General features: G+C 33.0%; 1 protein-coding gene across 1 annotated transcript; it reads left to right on the top strand.

The window, feature by feature from the left end:
* The first annotated feature begins 804 nt into the window (after positions 1-804).
* Positions 805-21,351, top strand: LOC126978511 (peptidoglycan-recognition protein LC-like). Its single transcript, XM_050827354.1, has 5 exons — positions 805-825; positions 1,619-2,038; positions 9,012-9,173; positions 9,902-10,053; positions 15,226-21,351. The coding sequence occupies exons 2-5, from the start codon at positions 1,648-1,650 to the stop codon at positions 15,634-15,636; spliced, it is 1,116 nt and encodes a 371-aa protein (XP_050683311.1). The 5' UTR covers positions 805-825; positions 1,619-1,647; the 3' UTR covers positions 15,637-21,351.
* The last annotated feature ends 1,555 nt before the right edge of the window (positions 21,352-22,906 follow it).

The following is a 22,906-nucleotide window of genomic DNA, read 5'->3' as shown; positions in this document are numbered from 1 at the left end:
CAGAAAATATTCAAAACCAAAGTATTACGATATTCAAAAGAATTTGTTAAAAATGTTTGTGTGGTAAAGGTTACAATAACATAAATGACTTTTGTAATGTTACCACAGATGGGGAATGGAGCGACCACCCTCAGGCTATTAAATAATAAGTTTAATTGTACGATGTTACTTTGTTAACATATTTTTAATGAAAATAAATCACACTGAGTTTGTCACGCCCGTTCTTATTAGGTCTGAAGCATTCTTTTTGGAATGGGTGGTAGTTTTAGATTTTCAATAAGTGATGTCACATCCCATTTTGAATTTGATAATATAAAATTGTCAATATTATCCACACTACTACAGCGAGGAATAAATATTAACGAATCACATCCAGGCAGTACGTGTCGTACACTGGCTCCTTCCCATGACCAAGCCACTACATTTGGTGCTGGGATTGCTGCTTTGACTGCCAAAAAACGCAATATGTCAGTCTCAGTGAGTCTTATATCTTTGCGCCGTTTGATATCGAGACCCAGATGTTGTAAAAAGGCTTATCTACGCGCCTCAGTAGAGCTACCAGAAGCCCAAGCGCTGCCAACTATTTCAGCCTGGCTTTCCAATTTACCGCCAGTACTCTTTGTACTCTCCCACGTAGTTCTATTTTCATGTAACAATATTATGTAGTAGTGTTATAAATGTTAAGGCGTTGTTTTGTTTTGAAAAAATCGATAGTAATTTTTCTATTTATACGCAATTAATGGGAATGATTTGTTCAATTTATGTGGGTGCCCTCTTATATTTGTGGTATATGTGGTACTACTTATTATTTCGTCAAATAGGACAGTAACTATCTGAAGATAATATTTTTTGGCCATAACTAGTTATTCACATTATATTATATTGAGACCTATTGTTAGACCCTAAAAAAGAAAATAAAAAGATGAAGAGAAGCATTCATGATGATAACTGTCACTAACTCTTGTTTTTCTTTATTATGATCACATTTTATGTGATTAATTTTTCTTATTTCTCATATTAACCCGATAATAAAAACTAAGCAAAGCCCTTATTTCTACCACTTTTTCTGCATAATTATTGTTAACAAAAAATGATAAAGCAAGCAAGTCTTTTATTTAACAGTAAGTGATATCACTTAGTTACACTCAGAATTCTTGAGTGAATGCCAAATTCTGATCAACTTTGTAATTGCGCTCGTCAATTTGAAACACGAGATGTGACGTCCCATTAGCCCACCTCACTAGCTACGGAACTTTTTTAAACCGATTTACAATAATGCTTGTATACTAGTGTTTCACGGCAGAAACTTACAAGCCCACATTTTGTGTAAAGCTCGTACAAAGTAGAGAAGTTAAAATAACCAACTCTACAGATTGGCTGAAAAGTCTTATTAGTCGAGCCATAAACACTAAGAAAAACATTCTATTTTCTATGTATACGTCTACTATTATTATCATTGGTATTGTTATTTGTTTGTAACAAACATAGTAAATATATTCTCTCTGTTTGTAACTTTGTGTTCTATCATAGAATATTTATACTGTTCTTTTTAGGTTTTATTAAGTTACCACATTAATACTCTTTAAAAACTGAATTAATTTATTTTAAAAATGTGTAGGGAGTAAGTTGTTTTTACTTAGTTGCAACATGGCAACGATATATGAAAACTCACAATGTAGTAGCTTAAAAATTGAAGGACATTTAGGTGATCTGCAAGTTACGGAAGTATCAAGTGATAGCGAGGAAGAAACATGTGATATACCAGATGCTTCAATGAGTTCAAAGACTTTGTGTCCAGGGTCACTTTCTACTTTTCCTCAATCGCTTGTGCAGACATCAGTAACACCAGTTGTTGGGAATGTATCAGTGAGTGATTCAGAAAATGTGCAATTTGGTAATAATACATACTTCAATGGGCCAGTCACTATCAAGCAGATCGTACATGAGAAATCAGGTGTGGAGAATGTTTCATATTCAAAAACTGAGGAAGAGTTACACAATGGCACATTTTCTAAGAATCCACATTTGGTGTATGCTGGTAAGCTATTTTTATTTTTTGTTCTATAATTGTGAAAATAACTCAAAAAATAGTAAGAGAAATAATATATTCTAGACCTTCCCTAGCTTTCCCTTAACTACTACTATACTAACTACTATAATTTATCTATATCAACTAGTTAAATACAAAGTCTAGGATGATTGGCACATGATCTTCTTATTTTTGTCATCAGCCCCACCCATTTAGTCCAGTATCAGCAACATACTAGAATTATACAAGATAATATTCTTAAATAATTAGTAATTTAAAAAAAATTCTTAGTTACCCAAGTCAGAAACTACTTATTGGTGATTATACTAAAATTGTTCAACTGCTGCCCATAACAAACACAAAAGATTATATATGTATTTTATTATGTTAGTACATTCACCCAAACATTCATCTCTATCATATATATGATAATATGTTATGCTTAATTAAAGTAATTATTGAAAATTACTCTTGTCACAAACACAAAAAAACAATCAAGTGGTTGTTCATGACATAATATTCCTTTTTACTTACAATAATTGTATCATTGTTTATAATCTATATGTTAACTGCAATATATAAAGTGGAATGTTTCATACTTTTTTGGACAGAATTTGTATATACAAATTTAAAGAAAAATCAACTATTAGACATCTGTTTTTTGTGCCACATTATAGTTTAAATTCACGAAAAATAGAGCAAAGAAATTAGTGTTGAGTAGAGTAAAGTACTGGAGGTTCTGACTGCATAATTTTTTTGAAAAATCATTCAGGTTGATTTCCGTCAAAAGTTCCAGAAAAAAAAAAACTATACAGTTATTGGTTCATTTTGGCGCAAATACATTGTGCAATACTTTGCTATATTAAAATGCAGTGGACTGATAAAGAGAACCGATTCACTGTGATTGCATTACACAAAGTAGGTATGGAGCTAATGGAATATTTGAGACTCTTCATATGCTTGCTAATAATAAAATGTTTGTGTACCAGGCTATTAATAGGTACAATGAGACCTCTGTATGTGGCAGAAAAAGATCTGGCAGTCCACATAATATTCATATGAAAAAGGTGGTCAAAGCAGTAAGGGAAAGAATTAGAAGTAATCCTGTCCAAAAGCAAAAAAAATTTGACACAAAGAACCATGTCGCACCAACAATTACTTTAGACTTGCAGCCTATAAGAGATGTACTGGTCATTTATTAACTGATAATTTAAAAACGAATAGGGTGTTAAAATCGAAACAACTACTGAAGCGGTATGCAAAGGGAGGTAACAGAAATTTTTTTAACAATTCAGCAACATTTTAATCAATAAAATAACCGTATTTATGCTCAAAGCTCAAAGAAAGCTTCCCAATTAGTCAATAGAGTGCAACATGGACACTATCCAAATTCAGTGATGGTTTGGTGGGGTATTAGCTATGAAGGAGTGACCGAGCCATACTTTCGTAAAAAGGCACCAAACATCCGCACAAGTATATCACGATACCTTTCTTGAGAAGGTAGTGAAACCCCTTACCAACACTATTTTCAATAACCAAGAATGTTCCTTCCAGCAAGACTCAGCGCTGGTTCATAAAACTCGCTCTACACAATTTTGGTTGGAAACAAACGTTTCGGACTTCATCTGGCCATTGTCTACTACTGTTTTAGAGAGTACGGCTTGCTCTAAACGCCATGATAATTTAGAGTCCCTAAAATAATCCGTATGATTGGCAGTGAAGAATTATCCCATGGAAAGAGTTGATAGTTATCAATACAAGCAGGCCTCAATGTTTAAAGAACTGTATTGCAGCCAATTTGCAAAAAAGCTTTAATTTATTTTAATTTGTTTTATATTTATGTATTAAACTACAATACTGTAATAGTAACAAATGTTATTTGGAAAATAAAAGGTAAAGAGAATAATGAAGTGTGGTTCTTGTCTGGTTTGTTCCTCCCTATGGTAAATTAATATATATTTCTATTATACACTCATGGTCAACTAATTAGGGACATTCAAGATAGTGAAGAAAAATAACCGGTTATGTATATATGTATAAATATAAAACCCTATTGATTTCTCAGTAACTATTATTTGCATAGTTTGGTGCAATTATTATGCAATAAATGGCTGTAAATAAAAGATTAAATAAATAGAAAAAAGTGTTTAATATCAAAGGTTAACCATGTATTCAATTTAGGGTATAGTTCTGTATCTGGAAATTTAATTGAAGAAAGTAAAGTAAAATGAAAAATAGAGTTAAACAAAACTAGTAATCTGCAATTTTTTTAACAACTCCATTTTGTTATGTGTAAAATCAGTACCCTACTGGGTACTGATTTGCTACTGCAAAACCTTTAGTAGTAATTACCGCTTGACACCAATGTGGCACAGCTAACCTGGTTATCATTCTATCTTCTTTCAGATTCGGCACATTTAAAGCTGTGTTGTTGCGCCTGAAATGTTGCACTGCATTGCATACCATAGTTGTTGAACTTTTTAAATATTCTGCTATCATTCGGTATGACCAACCACACTTGACAAACTTCATGATGATTTTTCGTAGTGTTGTATCACAACTTTTATTTAAGCCTATTTTTCTTCAAAATAGTTCTCAAAAATTTTCATTAATAATCTTGATTGCCGCCAAAACTACCACGAATCAATAGGAGAAGAAATAAAAAATATTCAGATTCAGATTTTAAAAATAGAATGCAGCATCCCAGTGTCCCTAATTAAATGACCAGCCAGCATTTTTTGAACAAATAGCACTGTGATAATCTATCAGTATACTGTAAAGAGGTTTAATGTTTAGGAAGTTGTTATTGTATCTATATATATAAAAATGAATTGCTGTTCGTTAGTCTCGCTAAAACTCGAGAACGGCTGGACCGATTTGGCAAATTTATGAATAAATAGGAAAATTCTGCTAAATTAAATAAAAACAACAAATTTTGTTTTTCCTTTGATGTGTCCATACATCATTTCTATGAGAGAATTTATTGACGCACGGTTTGACAGTTCTGCTGTGAAACAATTTCATTACGACAACAGGGTGCATATTTTACGAAGTAATTTTTGATGTTATGATATATTCTTGACAAATTCATATAAAATCATTATTTTATTTATTATAAACAGAACAACGTCTGTCGGGTCAGCTAGTTTGTTTATATAAACGGGTACATAAATGACTATACTAGCTACTAGCGTTATCGTTTTGACATATTATAATAGTGATGTGAAATGTCAATTTATTCTCGAAAAAAATATAATCAATCTATTAGTTTTTGTTGCAAGTAGTACCTGATTAAAAAGGTTTAATAAAACAAAAATATAAAAATATTAACTCAATATATTGAATGAATATGCATTCTTTATATGCACATAAGAAACATTGAATACAAAGAGACCAAAAAAAGGTGTAACAAAAGGCTAGATTTAATCAGATTCGTCCATACTGCTATTTTCACTGTCGTCACTGCTATCATCACCTACATTAATTATAAGTTCGTTTTTTAAAATATTATCTATTTTCACATCTCTTTCATAATCTTCCCTTATTAATTGAACAGTTCTATTGACATTCTTTTACCAGTCTCCTTTAGTCACATGTTCACAAGCTTCTTCTATATAATATTTTTGTTGTGGTAAATGGGGGTTCTGTATTGCGTCTAGTAGCATATCCCTTAATTTGAGCCCACATCAACTCAATTGCATTATATTCACAGTTGTAAGGCGGTAACCGTATAGCTCTGGGCCCATGTTCTAACGCTATTTCGTCAATGACGTATCGGATCTTGCTTGGTTTGTTTTCTTTTAAAAGACGTACTAATTCCGCTTTTAATATATTTATGTTTGCATCTACGCCATTTTTTTGAAGTCATGCGACGATGTCAGCTTCCTTTTGGAATTGCAGATTGGCAGATGGCTTGTCAATTTGCATCGAGTGGTATGGGGCGTTATCCATAATTATAATAGATGGTTCAGGGAGGCTACACATCATTGAGATAAACCATTCACTAACCTTTTCTCCATTCATTTCTTCATGATAGACTCCAGTGGTTTTTGACGCAAAAGCCATGAGAGAACCTTCGACAAACCCGTTGATGGTTCCGGCGTGACAAATTTTGAGTCGCGGTCCTTTTCCAACAGGAACTTTGGACGTAGATGCTGCAGTGTTATCGGTTCAAGAACTGCATGGATATTATTGGCATTAAGCCATGTTTCATCCTAAAACACAACATTTTGCCAATTTTCAATTTCTTTTACCTGCCGTAATAAACTATATCTTGCCATCACGATATCAAATCCTTCCATCAATATTTTGCGGTTGTTACTTTGTTTGTATCGAAATCAAACGATTTTCAAAATCTTCGTTAAAGAACTTTCCACACCGAAAAATAATCCAGCTGCCTTCAGTGATTGCACTAACTTTTTTCTTATTCGATGCTTCCGTAAATAGTAGCCGTACACATGTCTTCGGATGGCATCGGCATCATAGCTATAGATGCCTACGACTGGTTTTGCTTGTTTTCTCTTTTTTGGTGTGTGAAGTTTATTTTATTCTGTGCCAGTCATATTTTTCTTTAGTTATTCGTCTAACAGTTCGTTGTCCAATATTTAGCGCATCAGCTACGCGTTCAACCACTGACGTTATAGGTGAAATTGGCCCTCCATTTTGAGATTCACGATCGAAATAGTAATTACAAAGGCGTATAACGAACTCACGTGTCTGACTGTTTAGAACAGTTCTCTGCGTACGTTCGTCCATATCGGCGAAATCCGCAACAACAGAAGGCGAAAACAGTGCAGTATCAATATCCGAAATCCAAAGCCAGGTCAAAACTATATCACAATGGCAGTGCACTCACAATTTGTACTGACTAAAATTATACATTCGATAAATTTTTATGAATAACTGCACGACACTATTGACAATAAAGAACAGTAATTTGCTCCCTCAATGTAATTATTAATTAAAACGAAACTTCATTTGTGAATGAGTGTTATGAGTGGACAAACGTTAAAACGGCCATCATAGCGTACCGCACGTATTATACTTACATTTAAGGGATATGCAATCTTGTTTAGACTCGTTGGAAAATAAAAAATAAATTTACAATTTGGTTTAACTAGAAATTGTCCCTAATTAGTTGACCACGACTGTAAGTATAAGATCTTGAACACTGCCACAGACAATCTACTTGGTTTAGCTAAGCTTCCGTAAGGACACTAAAGAATAAGGATAAAGTAACATTGCGCTACCACATATATGGTATTCCTCTCGATGAGTAGGAGTAACATTTCCTCAGATATCGTAGTTAAAAGCTTTATGAAAGGATTTATTTCAACTAAAAAAATATCATAGAATCTAGCATTCCAGAGAATCCTAAATCATTCTTTAACTTCATTAGGAATCTTATCATCGTTCATTTGTTCAAAATTATTTTACTTAGATCTATACATCTCTATATGTAAATTTATTAATACCAAATTAGCGTACATAAGCATGGTTTTAGGCCAGACTGCTCTACTTTGACCAATTTATTTCCATCATTTCATTCATTTTCATTTATTTAAAATCATTGCAAGTCACTTCTATTCGCCGACGATCACAATGTTAAATTATTTATTAATACGGCTTTACTCACGTTTTTGTAGGTGTCGGTACCGACTAGTTTCGTACCATTCGGAGGTCCTACATCAAGGTGAGTGTGGTGGGTTCGCGATAACGTCCAACCTCTTACTGCGGACTTGGGCTCGTAGTCGCTCTAGTGTTCTTGGTTTGGAATATAGCAGCGGTTAGATGCGATGAATTTTATTAGAACCGAAACTTCAAAGTTGCAGACGATTAAGAATATCCCTAGACAGGAGTTCCAGGCACTATTGTCCTTACGCAAAAATCCTGATGTCCTCGTATTACCAGCAGATAAGGGTAACGCTATTACAATTATAGATACGGAGGAGTACGAACAGAAAATTACACAGCTAGTCAGTGATACCAGCACTTATAAAAAGGTAAACTACAACACCACAGCTCCTGTAACTTCCAAATTGGACAAATTCCTATCCTCGTTATTAGATAAAGAATGAAAGGTATTGCGTCGCATGAATCCAACACCCCAAAAATATATGGTCTGCCGAAAATCCATAAACCGAACTGACCTTTACGTCCCATTGTGAGTCGCATGGATGCGCCTACATATAAAAGTCACGTCACATGGCAAGTATTTTGCATACGGTGACCGGAAAAAGACTGAGCTTTGTAAGAGACTCCACACATTTCATCCATCTATTAGAGGATATTAAAATCCGTAACGAGGAGATAATGGTCAGCTTCGACGTGGCGTCTCTTTTCACTAATGTACCAGTAGCAGAAACTATAGATATAATTAAAAAATATTTAATTGCCTTTAACATACCTACTGAGTACATAGGTTTAATAGAGTTCTTACAACTTGAATAAGTGTTTTCTGGTAAGATAGGTAGGAAGAAAAGTCTATTTGTGTATTGATATGAGATTTGCGGTGTTGAATTAGATAAGAGGTAGTGGAAAAAATGAGAGATATTAGCATTAGTATAGATAACTGCTTAACTGAAATTCATTTCTTACATAAATCTCAAATAAAGAGTTGCATGGTGTCCTTTTTATACATTCTAATCACAACGAATTGGAGTATTCAGAGATCATTAACACATCACTTAATGTACAGATTATTAAGTGATGTGATAAAGATCTCTGAAGTTTCTCATCCTCTCATGCTTTTTTGCATCAACAACCTTATGAGGAACCACTGGCTAAGTTTAACATGTTCAAACTATTTATTGATTTGATTGAGTATAATTTATGTTTTCTTTATAGCACCCTTAACCATTAGTAAATAGTTTTATTGTATTATAGTATTTGATATCTAGTAAAGCAACTATATATAAAACATAATATAATTTAATACATCTAATCTTATATTTTTTTCATACAGTAAATTATTTCGTTTCAGAAATCAAGAAAAATGGAATATTGATGTGGCATAAATTGACATTCTCCCTTGTTTGCATAGCGATTATTGCTGGGATTGTTGCTGTCGTGGTAATACTTCAGAACACGGGTGATACTCAGAAACATAGCCCACTGACTGAATTTGATGATGAAAATGGAGCAGGTAAATTCAATACTCATCACTCAATATTGCAGATCAATGCAGAGCTTCAGATCACCTTCCTTCCAACTGAAACATTTATATTTTCACGCAAAAATTGTGATATCATTGCAGCCTAAAAAACATGTTTAAATATTTTTACTTTATTTTTGTTTACTTTAGTACTGCATTAATTATGGTCAAACTTAAAGAAATTTAATTTGTAAATATTAACTAGTCCTTAGTCGATTAAATTCCGTCTATTAAGGATCTTCAATATATAACCAAGTAAAAAATGATTGTCTCTTTCAAAGTAAGATTTACAGTATGATAGTGGTTTTTACAATTTAAATTTTAATTTATGAGGAAATAGAGATCATCAAATGAAAATTAAAATAAGTATATTAACTCTTTTTATAACTATGTGCCTTATCTGTACCATATATAATGCTATAAAGATTCATTTATAAGATAGGTATATTATAAAGAGAGGTAAATAGGGGGGTTCTTTGTTTTACAAATAAAAAATATTATTATTGTATAAATAATATAAGGCATCAGAAAGCAACTTTTGTAATTATAATTAATTCATTAGCAATAAAATAAGCTGTAAGAAAAAATACTTGTATCAATCTACTTTGAATAACAATATTGTATAAATTATCTCAATGAGTAAATCAAAAAAATATTTTTTCTTAAAACTATATATTATTTGATATTTTGATTATTTATGTGCTTACGATAAATTTCAGAGGATTCACTTATAATCTCATCAGATTACCAGAGAATTGTGTCTCGTTCCGATTGGCTGGCGCAACCCGTGGAGTCGCCTCTTGATAAAATCAGGCAACCCATACCTTGGGTCATAATCACTCACACGGCCACAGAAAGCTGTTCTAGTCAAGTAAGTTTTTTTATACCAGTAATTGATTTGTACTATGTATCTGTTGTTATTCGCTGAACGCGGACCAGGTGGGTCAGGTAGCCACTTTATAAATAATTAATCAAAACTTATATTTGAAAGGTTCCGTCTTCCTTACAACGTACGGTTATATATAATATAGACCAGTGCTGAAGCCTTTGAAAATGATAAAAAGTGAAAAAAAAATAGTAGGATAATTTAACACTGAATCATTATCTTTTTAACATTTATAAATTGATTTGATTAATTGCAATCCTTAATTTTGCTGCTACGAAATAACAGGTATGAATTCTTTATGAAATGCCTTTTGATGGGTTTAAATTTTCCGAACATTTACCATTGTAAGTAATGTTAAGGTTATGTGAAAAAAGTGTTAGATCTTTTTGGAACGAAGTTCCTTACGGCAGGCTTGGAGGAGATAGGGATTTGCTGCGGGACCGAACTGAAAAAATGTGATAGTAAAACCGTAAGAAAAAGTCCGTGGAATAAAACCGTTAAATGAGACGTGCGCAGGCGCGACAGTCGTTTTTGTAATTATTTCTATTTCTATGTAATTTTATGTTGTCAAACAAAAATAAAGCGACATATTTTGTTATTTTAATTGATAATTTGGATTACGATTTTTTTTTTATTTTACGTAATTTATTATTTCCTAAAATACTGAATTTCCTAAATACTTTCCTGTACTTAAATAAAAACTAATCTGCAAAATTTAAGAGAAAAATCAAGAAAACCTACATAAAATTGTACACGATTTTTTTACAAATTGTGTCGATTCTACATTAGCCGAAGGAACTTCGTTCCTACCTGTCCCACGTGTCCCACGACACCACATCTTTTTGTATTATTACCTTACAACTTTGCCACTTAACTTTTTGCCATAGGACTCTATATATTCTCGTCCTTTTCCAATGGGTTTCATTCATACTATTATTTTTTTTGGTTTCAAAAATTATCGACCCTGGTCTAATATGGTACCTACACTGGCCTGCAAAAGTAAGTATCACACTTTTCATTTTTTTTCTTAACTATAGAAGGTAGAGATTGAAGATTAAAAACGTTTTGTTGCAAATTTTATAGGCTTTAATTCTTAGAATCTAAAATTATACATTAGTAACATTTTTAACTTAAAAAAGACAAAGCAATGAAAATAGACATTTTTAGTTTAGTGTAAAAAAATTCAACTAAAATGTATTACATGTTATTTAATTTTTAATAACTGGTATTGCCTCCTCGAGCTCTGATTACAGCTTCGAGCCGGTTTGGCATACTGAACACTAGGTTTCGGAGCCGATGTTGGGGAATATTCTCCCATTCTTCTACCAGGGCCTGCTTTAGTGCCCTGAGGGTAGTAGGTGGTGGTCTGCGATTTCTGATTAGCCTCCCAAACTCAACCCAGGCGTGTTCAATCGGGTTGAGATCAGGACTTCTTGATGGCCAAGCCATCACGCTGCTACCGACCTCCTGAATATACTCTTGTACGATATGAGCCGTGTGTGGCCGGGCATTATCATGCATCAGCATCGATCCATCACCCATATTTGCTAAATACGGCCCTGCATACTCATTGAGAATCTCTTGAGCATATCTTTGCCCAGTGAGGGTGCCATTTTCTATGGCTACTAGCTCTGTGCGACCTTCTGAAGATATGCCAGCCCATACATGTACACAGCCTCCACCGTATTGGACTCTTTCTGAGATGCAGGCTTGAAGGTATCGCTCACCAGGTCGCCTGTAAACACTTCGCCTTCCATCAGAAGTGTAAAGGGAGAATCGAGACTCATCTGCAAACAAAATTCTTGACCATTCTTCTTCATCCCACTGCATGTGTTCACGGGCGTATCGCAGTCTCGCTACTCGATGCTGTCTCTCGAGTTTTGGGCCACTCGCTGGTCTTCGGGGTTTCAAATTTGCTTCAGCAAGTCTTCTTCTCACTGTACTGTCACTAATGTAGTCCCTCCGGGTCTGAAGTAGCTGTTGCTGGACTTCAACTGCATTTTGGTGGCGATTTCTTAACACAGTGGAAATAATATAACGATCTTCTCGGGCACTAGTACACCTGGGTCTGCCATTACAAGTTCTCCTCAGATGGTGTCCAGTCTCTTCGATCCTTCACTTTACTTTCTGGACCGTTCGTACCTTCACACCCACCATTCTTGCAGTGCAACGCATACTGATGCCTAGTTCCATAAAAGCCATGATCCTAGCACATTCTTCAACTGAAATTTTTAAAACAAGACCCATCGATCTTGAAAAAAATTTAAAACAGAAAGAAAAATGTGAATGGTAAAATTGTAATTCGGAAACGTCCACTTTGAAAAAGGAATGGTTTTATTTTTGAAGTTTTTTTTCAGCCAATTCTTAAAAGAAGGTTACCGACTATAAAGTTTTTATGTACAAAATTAAATTCTCTTTGGAGTCCTTTTTATTTCGAAAGTATATCTTGTGAACTTAAAACGTTATTCCAATTTTAAAAGTGTGATACTTACTTTTGAAGGCCAGTGTATATGTTAATTCGTAAAGAAAAAACTTACGTAACCTTATTCAAGAACATTGCGAACATGGAGGTATGTGAGAATTAGTATAATGAAAATTAACACAATCAAGCGCTATTTTGCGCAAATACATTGTTAAGTATTTAAAATGTTTAGTGTTAAACATGCTAAGATTCACAAAATGAATTCGACACGTGAATGAGAGTCATTAGTCAGAGTTGCCACCTTAAGCTAGTCGCCCTAGATGATGAGGATACAAATATGGAAGACAAATTAGAAGATAGTGACGACAGTCCACTAAATATAAGTCAAGTAACGAGTCGATAGCTGGATGATGCATCAACTTACTTAATAGAATTCAAATTCAAATATTTTTATTCAAAATAGGATGTGACATCACTTATTGAAAGTCAAAAACTTCCACCGATTCCAAAACGAATGCGTCAGACCTGAGAAGAATGGCGCAACAAACTCAAAACATATTTTTTTCATAAAAAATGTGTTTAGAAAATAATATCGTACAATTTAACTTATTATTTAATAGCCTGAGGGCGGTCGCTCCATTCACAATCTGTGGTATCAATTAGAAAGTCATCTATGTTATAGTAAGCTTTACCGTACAAACGTTTTTTAACAATTCTTTTGAACAACGTTATACTTTTGTTTTGAACATTTTCTGGGATCTTGTTGTAAAAGCATTATTGTGAGGCGATGTCACAAAAAACTTACTAATTCGACTTAGCCGAGTAGTAGGCATTATAAGTTTAAGCCTGTTCCTGGTGTTAACATTATGGTTATGACAGTTTTCACCGGCGGGACCACAATCTGGGATAATGGAGTTAGCTGAAGCCCTTTACAACCCATTGGCCTAAATTCATTGAACTGCCTCTCTTTTTGCGCAGCTTCATACGTTGACAGCGAGAGCTTGTTCACTTAGTGGAAAATACCTTTCACTTACGAAGAAATCTGAAAACATGTTTAAGAAAGTTGTAGAAGGACTGCTCATTACCAGCACATCACAGCAGATATCATGTGGACCTTGGAATCAAAATATGGAAGAAAATTTGAATTTAGAAAGAGATGGCAATTTAGTAGATTTCTTTTAGGACTTTTTATAATGTAATATTTATTTCTGATTGTTACAAAAACTGTAACTCAGATTGTTTGAAGAATCACATCCATCATAGGACTTACTTTATTTTATTAAATATAGTACAAATTTGTATCGAATGTCAGTTCACTTCTCCACCTACATACACATCATCAATCACAAGCGTACAATTTAATTTATATATTTCACTGTTAATTATTCAGTTGTTTTGGAAAAAGTATAATTTTAAAACATTAGTGTATTTTTCATCAATATTGGCAAACTTAAACTTTAAAATAGTGTATGAATCATTAAATTTTAATGAAGAATTATAGATGTTATCGCGGTCAAGTAATACATGGGACACACTAAAAGTTTTGCACTTCTAGCTAATCGGAACTATTTGAATTTCGAATGTTATATTTTTTGAAACGTTGCAACCTTCTTTGTAATAAAAATCATTTGTCAATTGTTTTGTATCACACATCAAAGTTATACGTACGCAACTAAAATGGAATTAAGTCGAAAAGATTTTAGAGCGATGATTTTTTATCATTTTAAAAGCTCTCTCTCTCCGCAAGACTGTGCCGCTCGTCTTCAAAATGCTTTTGTGAGAGAAGCACCTTGCTTGAGCATCGGGAGGCGATGGTTTGCTGAATTTGAGAGAGGTTGAGTTTCTTTACATGACGAATTTCGTGAAGGGCGGCCTTCAACTGCCGTCAACGAAAATAATGTGGCTTCTATTAAACGGCTAATTGGAGAAAACCTGCGGATTATCTATGAGACAATTTGAGGACCATAGGGATTGGTATGAGCCAAATTCAGATAATTTTACACGAAGAATTGAAAGTTCGGAAACTTTGTTGTCGTTGGTTCCTCATGAACTGAGAGACGAAACGTGGATTTCTTGTTTTGAACCCGAAAAAAAAACAGCAATCGTGTGAATGGGTGTTTGAAAATGAGAACAGGCCAACAAAAGTGAGGCAGGCGAGAAAGGTTGGTAAAAAGGCAATCGCAATTTTTTTCTCAGTTACGGGTCTCATCTGCACAATTCTACTTGAAGATCAAAAGAGTTTACCCAGGGTGATAAAAAAAGTTCGCGAAAGACGATCAAAAAGCCGCGTTTTCTTACATCATGATAACGCTTTTTCACACACAAAACACGGCCAGCAAAACTAAGTCATTTTTAGCTTCCGAAAAAGTACAACTCGTCACCCATCCTGCACATTGCCCCGGTCTAGCACCCGTGATTTCTGTATTTTCCCCAAAAGCAAAGATTTGATGAGAGGTTTCACTTTTACCAATTCCAAAGAGGCAGTCATAGCATTCAATCAGCACGTAGAAAACATGCCTTCTGTGGTCCTCCTGTTTTAAAAATGGTTCGATCTCATGAAAAAATATAAAGGAGAGTATTTTGAAAAACAACAAACATAATATTTTGGTTATAGCATGTTGTTTTTTTTAAGTTACGCAAAACTTTTAGTGTGACCTGCGTATATACCTTTCACAAATAATATATAGGAATTGATTATGCTCATTTACAACTCATAATTGATTTGTATTTCACAGAGTCAATGTGTGCTTCGAGTACGTCTTATCCAGAATTTTCACATCGAATCGCGTGGTTGGAGTGATATAGGATATAACTTCTTAGTCGGAGGTGATGGTTCAGTATACTTCGGCCGCGGTTGGGACTATATTGGTGCCCACACTCAAGGATATAACAAATATTCTATAGGAATTGCATTTATAGGTACTTATAATACCGAGAACCCAGTGAATCGACAGATCGAAGCTTGCCAGAAGATTATACGACAAGGTGTAAGATTAGGAAAACTGGCCAAAGACTATAAACTATTTGCGCATAGACAATTGATGTCCACTCTAAGTCCCGGTGATACAGTGTACGATATTGTTAAAACTTGGCCGCATTTTGTTAAGAATGTTACTGATATCAATAACTTAATACCTAATTATTAGTTGATATATTCTGTTTGGGTCTACAAATATAGTAGACATTACTATTTACCACCAATTCTATTATACACATGAACAAATTTAAAGGAACGCAAAAGAAAGTTTGTATACAACATAAAGATTATGCAATTTCTGACAATTACGTTTATTATTTTGGTTTTTACTTATTATCTGTTTATTTTAAATTACAAAGGCCGAGAAAAGCATTATTTATCAATTAACAAAATCAAATAAATTAAGTTAAAAAGAGAAACGGAGACAAACATTTTTGGATTCAACATTTTATTCCATTTATCCATTAAGTTTAGGAAAGGTCCTAAAGTGAGCTTTAATCAAAACTAAGTATCGCCCCTTCTAGCTCTTTGAACTGTTTCCAATCTCATGGCATACTCCTAATAAAATTATCAATAAAATCCATTTGTCGTGTTCCATTCTCACTGTAACGCGTTTTTAAGTTCTCTCATACTAGCTCCGCTAGATTTCGATTCTTAATTTGTCTCACAAGCTTGTCCCAGACATGCTCTATGGGATTTAAATCGAGCAAACGAGCTGGCCATCTTCTTACATTGATATCCACATCGCGAAGGTATTCAACAAATACGGCCGCAGTATAGGGGCGTACATTATCATTCATAAAAACAAACCAATCTCCCATTAAAAGAGCTAGTGGTATATTGCATTGTATACTTAAATGTCAGTTACATATCGTGCCGCCGTTAATGTGCCTTTCTCAATGACGCAGAGTTCCGAACGTCCAACCTTACAAATAGCTTCCCATACCATAACTGACACTCCACTATATTCCTGTTTTTAAAATATGATGTTGCACTGTACGTACCCGTCTTCACACTTTAATCATTCCAACGTCTGCCTTAAGGCAAGATCTGTGAATAGAACATGACTCCAAGATTTGTCGTTCCAATTGTATAATGATTGCACACAAAATCAACTCGAGCTACTCGATGGCAAGAAGGAGGCAATTATCTCACCGTTTTAGTGCTTTCTGTAACGCCGCAAACATCTCAGAGTTTCGATCTTACCTGATAAGAAGTTAAGGTCTTGTTGGAAACAAGCACGCTGTTAACGACAAAATGGTCATCATTAATCTGAAGATACCTCTTGACAACTTGATGTATCACATATTTGGATACTCGTTATGTTTGGGCAACTTGAATTGGCAGTTAAATCTTGCATTCTCAGTATGTTTTACGTAATGATTCGCACTTAGTAAGATAAACAAGGCAATCAAGGCTAAACTAAAAACAATATCTCCAATTCAAAAATTGAAAATACTGCGTAGTACAGAAAGACACCAAATTCGCAATACTTACGCGTATAGCAAATGAAATTCAAAAGCCTTTTTCTTGCGTTCCACTAAATTTGTACATAAGTGTCTTAATATACATCTGCAATAACGACCTGTACAAGGTCAGATTATTTTTCAAGACAAATGCATATTTGGATATAAATCTCGGCAACAGCCTTGAGCGGTGTTATTCATTGTCTTAACTTTCATCAAAAAATTATCTTATACATTAAAATTTGTATATTATACTGATGTTAGCTACATTTGTAAATATTACGAAGTGAATTAAATGGCGTTATCCATTTCTTTCTTATTAAGATAAGTTACAATTGATCGTTCCATTTGGTACAAGGTGTGGTCGATTTTTGCTTGTAGCACCTATGACTGTGGACTTAGGCCACAGCGAGGGAACGGATTGTTTGATATTAGTATAATTATGTTATTTATTACTGTGATAAGTATGGTTAGCTAGGATATCAAAAGTTTTATTTTTGTTACCTTAGAAGATACCTACGTACTACTTTTTAATGGCTTGAGTGAGAGTGAATGTACAAAAAATGCATGCAAAATGTAGCTTCCTTCTGCTTCCCGACACTAACCGTGTTATTGTGTAGGACGATAATAACTTGAGAGTAGGTTGACTATCAGACAGATCTTCCACTTTCAGGAGATTGGGTAACCCCGCACTGGTCTAGAAAGAATCTTTTTTAAAAATCAGCTAAGATATTATCTTGTTTAGTTTGTCTATGGTGTCGGTAATATTTATTAGATATAATATGATGTTTTAAAATAATCTCAAAGTTATGTATATATGTGAGCTAAATATGTAAAATAGATTTTTTTTTAAACTATTTAATTATGTATAAATAATATGTAGTGGTTTAAGTACTTGCGTGTAACTATAGGCCTATTAAATGTGAGATCCATGATAGTTAGATTGTACAAAATCTATTTTAAGAATATTACGAGTGTAAAATTGTATAATTTAAATTAAAACAGGTTATTATATCAATTTATTATGTAAAGCTTAATCTTAAGCGAGGCATAATGGTAATAAGCATACAACCGAGAGAACCCCTGGATCTTGATATTTATTTTGTATATTGTAATAATTATAGTCTAACCCCCTTATTCATAATAGTCTGCTAACTTAAAGCATTGCTAATTCAAAACACTCCTTAGCGGCTGTTTAAAGTTAGCGGACCATTATGAATAAGGGGGTAAGGATTTTCCTATAGCTATCAGCATTTGTTTTAGAAATTATTGCGTGATATGTCTTTAATGGCTACTACAACAAATAGCGGTTCTATTACAATAAAGTAAGACAGAATTTTAAAACTGCATACGTATTCGCTGAGATTTATGAAGATTGAACTAATATAGTTTCTTTTACTGAAATGAAAACTAAAAAAGATTGTAGACTTTGAAAAACAGTCATACCCAGGAAAATACGTAAAGGTTAGTGTAAAAAGTAGTAAGTAAGAACGAAATAAGTAAATAAATAAAGTCAAATTAATGGCTATAAAAGTTATGTAATCTTGTAGTGTGTTCAATCAAATGATATTTAATGGCGTTCCATTTTGCAATGTTTAAAAACATGTTACGGCTTTTTTGCACGTGGACAAAATATGCGCCCTCGTAGTATTGATCTGAGCACACCTTCAAAGTTAGAATACCAGGAATTGATTATTGTATGTTTTCGAACTGCAGTTGCTATGCAGTTGAATTGTGAGGTTATGCGCATGCGTGAATTGTTTATTGATGTTAACATTTAAATCAATAATTTAGTATATACTCAGATGTTATGAATATGTTCTTTGTTATTTTTCAATTTAGGGATTTTAGTATACTTGTATGAGGAGGGCAGTGCATTAATACAGAAACAATTATCTTAAAGCAATGAACAACAGTCACCATAGTCTTAATACAGGTGGCGTATTACTGCTTTGGGGTCCGTACATTAGAATCTACTTTAAGTAATCCTGATCTGTAAAATAATAAAAAAAACTAGCTTATAACATATTTATTCTGAATCTATGGAAATATAAGCAGTAAAATTAAAGTAAGGGCGGAAATGTGAATGAAGGTATTATGAATGATCAATGTTTTTAAATTTATTGCAAAAAAAAAAAAAAATCGAAAAGATATGTGGTTTCATTATAATTATACTAAAGTTAAATATACGATGCCTAGTTGTCGCGACGGGCGCAGTTCTTGGTCTATTTTTTAAACCTGAGAAGAATTGACGCACGAATCTCAACAGTTTTTTTTAAATAAAATTTCATATCAAAATTTATTAATGAAATAAGGGGGGTCTCTCCATTCCCAAGCTATGGTATCAATAAGAAAATGATTTATGCTATAGTTTTCTTTCCTTAAAAATGATCTTTAACATTTTTTTTTAATTTCGTTACTCATTTGTTTTGTACATTTTCTGGGATCCTTTTGTAAAAGCATCTACATTGCCTTACAAGTTTAATTTTAATTGCCTTACAATATGTTTGTTCCTAGTGCTAACATTATAATTATCACAGTTTCTCGAAAGTTCGCAACTGTGCCTATGTACATACAGTAAAAAGATCAATATCTTTCTAGTGACAGTCAAGGCGTTGACAGTTGGAGGCAGATAAAATTAACACCAGGCTAGTTTTAAGACATTAACGGCCGTTTCCATTTTTCAGTCAATCTTCGGTTGTGGCCTACTTGAGATAAAAATCGTAACTATCGTTGACTTTTCTGTCCCAATAAACTTATCGACGGTAACTCACCTAATCGGTATACGCTGTCTGTCAATGGGAGGCCGTATAGCTAACCAGCGATAGAAGTTTGTATGGAAAATGTAATTCACGCGTCCCAATATAAAGCGATAAGAATGACTTATCGGGTATATTGGGACAGCTTCAGATTATTGACAGCTAATTACTGACAGAATAAGGTAGTGATTTATCTCTATATGTAGATAGTATATTGGGACCGGCCGTAAGACTATATATTTTTGCTTTGCTGTTATAAAAAAAACTTTGATACTATTTGTGTTTAAAGTTATTGACGTAACTTTCTTAGACTTCTTAAATTAATGTTTCATAGGGCATCGTAGTTTGGTTTTGTTTAATGACCGATAAACAAAAAAAAGCACACTCTGTATAAAAATGGGACATGTATTTTTACGTAAGTATACTATAATCATGTTATATTCAGGTATAAAATGAGTAATAATATTTAAATTCATTTCCATAATATGTTAGCTTCAATTCTCATGCTGTTTTGTTCTAAAAATAAACGAAACTCTAATTCAGTTTTAAATTATGTCTATTTAAACTCATACTACATAGAAAATACTTTTTATTAAGGTGATAAGAGTACAAGTTTATTGTAATTCATTTCCTAGTTCAATTGTCAAAGTGTAAATCAATCGACAGTAGTAGTTATCGAGGTTGGTATATTAGTTTTTGATAATATTTATATAAAAACGTGACTTTTCACACAATTTTCAATCAATTGTATCACTTACGGATTTTTATGTAAGTACGTATATTGTAATAAATATATCATTATTTGGCGCATATAAGAGCCTTTTGTATGTTTGGTAAGGTGAAAAATTGCCAATTGCCATGCCACAACCGACACCCGGACACGTGTCTAGTCACGCGAGCCCATGATATTCCGAACCGAATTAATCGAAGGAATGCTTCATATTAGAGTTATAAGTCATATTAGAATAATATGATTTCTACGTTCTGTTATTACCTATCTATCTTTTCCTCCTGTTTTTTTGTTTGTTTATATTTGTTCTCATGTTAACAGACCTACCTGCGTAACTGGTGTTTACTTTTGCTATTCGCTTGACTATCGGGAACATATTATGTAAAACATGCATTTTCCTATGGTTGAATGAATTCAGTTAAGTTTTTTCGGACGTAGTTTATTATGTGTTTCTCTCCTCAGTGCTAGAAGGTTAATAATCCTAACGTATACTCACGGCCTTACAAATAAACTTTTCCGTTAAATTGTTTAAATGTTACTGCTATGGTAAATATAGTGTAATTTTGTGTAATGATTGTAAATAATAGATCAATACGATTGGTGCTAAAGGTATAAAAGGTGCTATTAAGTAAATCTCTTCATAGAAAAACTGTTTGATTGTTATTTATGGAATCGATAAAAAATAGTATTATTAATGAAATTATTATTATGTTAGATAGCGATTGATTCTATTTGGTTAAACAATTTATTTTTATTTTTTTAACATAATATGTGCTTTTCATGTACATTTTGATCAAATGTATCTACTATTAAGGAATTTTTACAAATGAATTGTTAAGAGTGGCATTTGATTTATATTTTTCAGTGTACAATATGTAAGGCCACGTGTATTTTACAGATTTTATATTGAAATAAACATTTATTACTCATGTATTTCTTTTCCTGTTAATGATTCGTATCCTTTTTTATGTGTAAAAGTCACACATACAAGACTTCACCTGACCTCACCGTATGTGGTACGCCCTGCCCATTTATAATATGTTATCGAAGAATTCTTTATAAAAAAAACTAATTAAAGCTATTGAAAAAATATCATTATTATCAATGAGAGTTTGATCATACTAGCAAAATTGAATATCATTCACATCAAATTAAATAATTCAAATCACAAAGATACCGCTTATTAATTAATTAAATCAATAAAAAAAAACTTATTATTATTAATAAGAGTTTGGTCATACTAGGCGAAATGGGATATCATTCAAATTAAATTATTTAAATCACAGTGACGGCGATTCAAAATTAATATCGGCATGCACTTTTTGATACTTTATCAATACCGTTACTCAATACAAGTATCATGACGTATCGAATTACTAGGTACTATCTTTTCAGACGACGTTTAATTATCTAAATTGGAGATAAACTTATGCGGTTCGAAGCATTTTGATCCGCGCGGTATGCTGTAGATCGGCGCGATTTTGGCTTTTGCGCAGTGTTTGCCACTTTTGTCACAATTAGGATGATTTGAGTGAATGTCTCTGAAAGCTAATGTAACAATCTATTAGACCATGCATAAATTAGTTACCTATATTGTATTTTATTTTATTTTACACAGACCTTTCTTAGGACAAAAAGTGGAAAAGTAGTTATATTTTAAGACAAATGAGTGAGTATTTTCAATGTATACATATATATTTCAATAATTACTTGTTTTGTTTATTAGTTTTTATGTTTTTGTAATAAGCTTTCTAAAAACATATAATATACATGCCTTCATAGTAATATTTTGATATATTCATACAGATATGACGATCAACAGAAAATGCACGCGTTAGCAGCCGTTCTTCAAAAAACCATTTTATGAATAGTTCTTAAGAATCTTGACTTTTATTTACATAAACTTATATACTATATACGGAACAAAAATTAAATCTAGATTTTTTTTTAAATAATTTTAGATCTGATCATTTATAAAAAAACTATACCTTCTGAAGCAAAACGGGTAAGGTTAAAAAAAGGAGGATTGGTAAGAAGACTTTTATCCTTCACTTTATGTCTTTTACATATTGTAAATGCTTTCTGTTCAAAAAATACATCCATCATTGGCAAATGTGCCCCAATTCAAAACTCGACTGATCTCTTCGGCAGGCGTACATAACTAAATTTTGTAACAAATATTTCCAATTGTTTGGCTAGTTTTATTATTTTATTACAAACAAATAATATATATAATATGCACTAAAAATTTTTATACAATCTAATCAATTAATCTAATTCTAGTTACGTTTATTGTTATTTTTGGAATCGGTGTCCTCCCGCCGCGACCCGCTCTCACCTCCTCACGACTCGAGCACATCTCACCTATAACTATGTATGTAGTTACAAACCTATCTTGGCTGACACCGAATTCAAAAATTACAATTAATTGTATAAAAATACACAATTATTTTTATACCTTTTACATTTTTTGATTTTTAGTGT

This window comes from Leptidea sinapis, chromosome Z (genome assembly GCF_905404315.1).
Source record: "Leptidea sinapis chromosome Z, ilLepSina1.1, whole genome shotgun sequence".
NCBI classification, from domain to species: domain Eukaryota; kingdom Metazoa; phylum Arthropoda; class Insecta; order Lepidoptera; family Pieridae; genus Leptidea; species Leptidea sinapis.
Note: the sequence above shows the minus strand (reverse complement) of the source record. Positions and strands in the feature narration are given on the sequence as shown.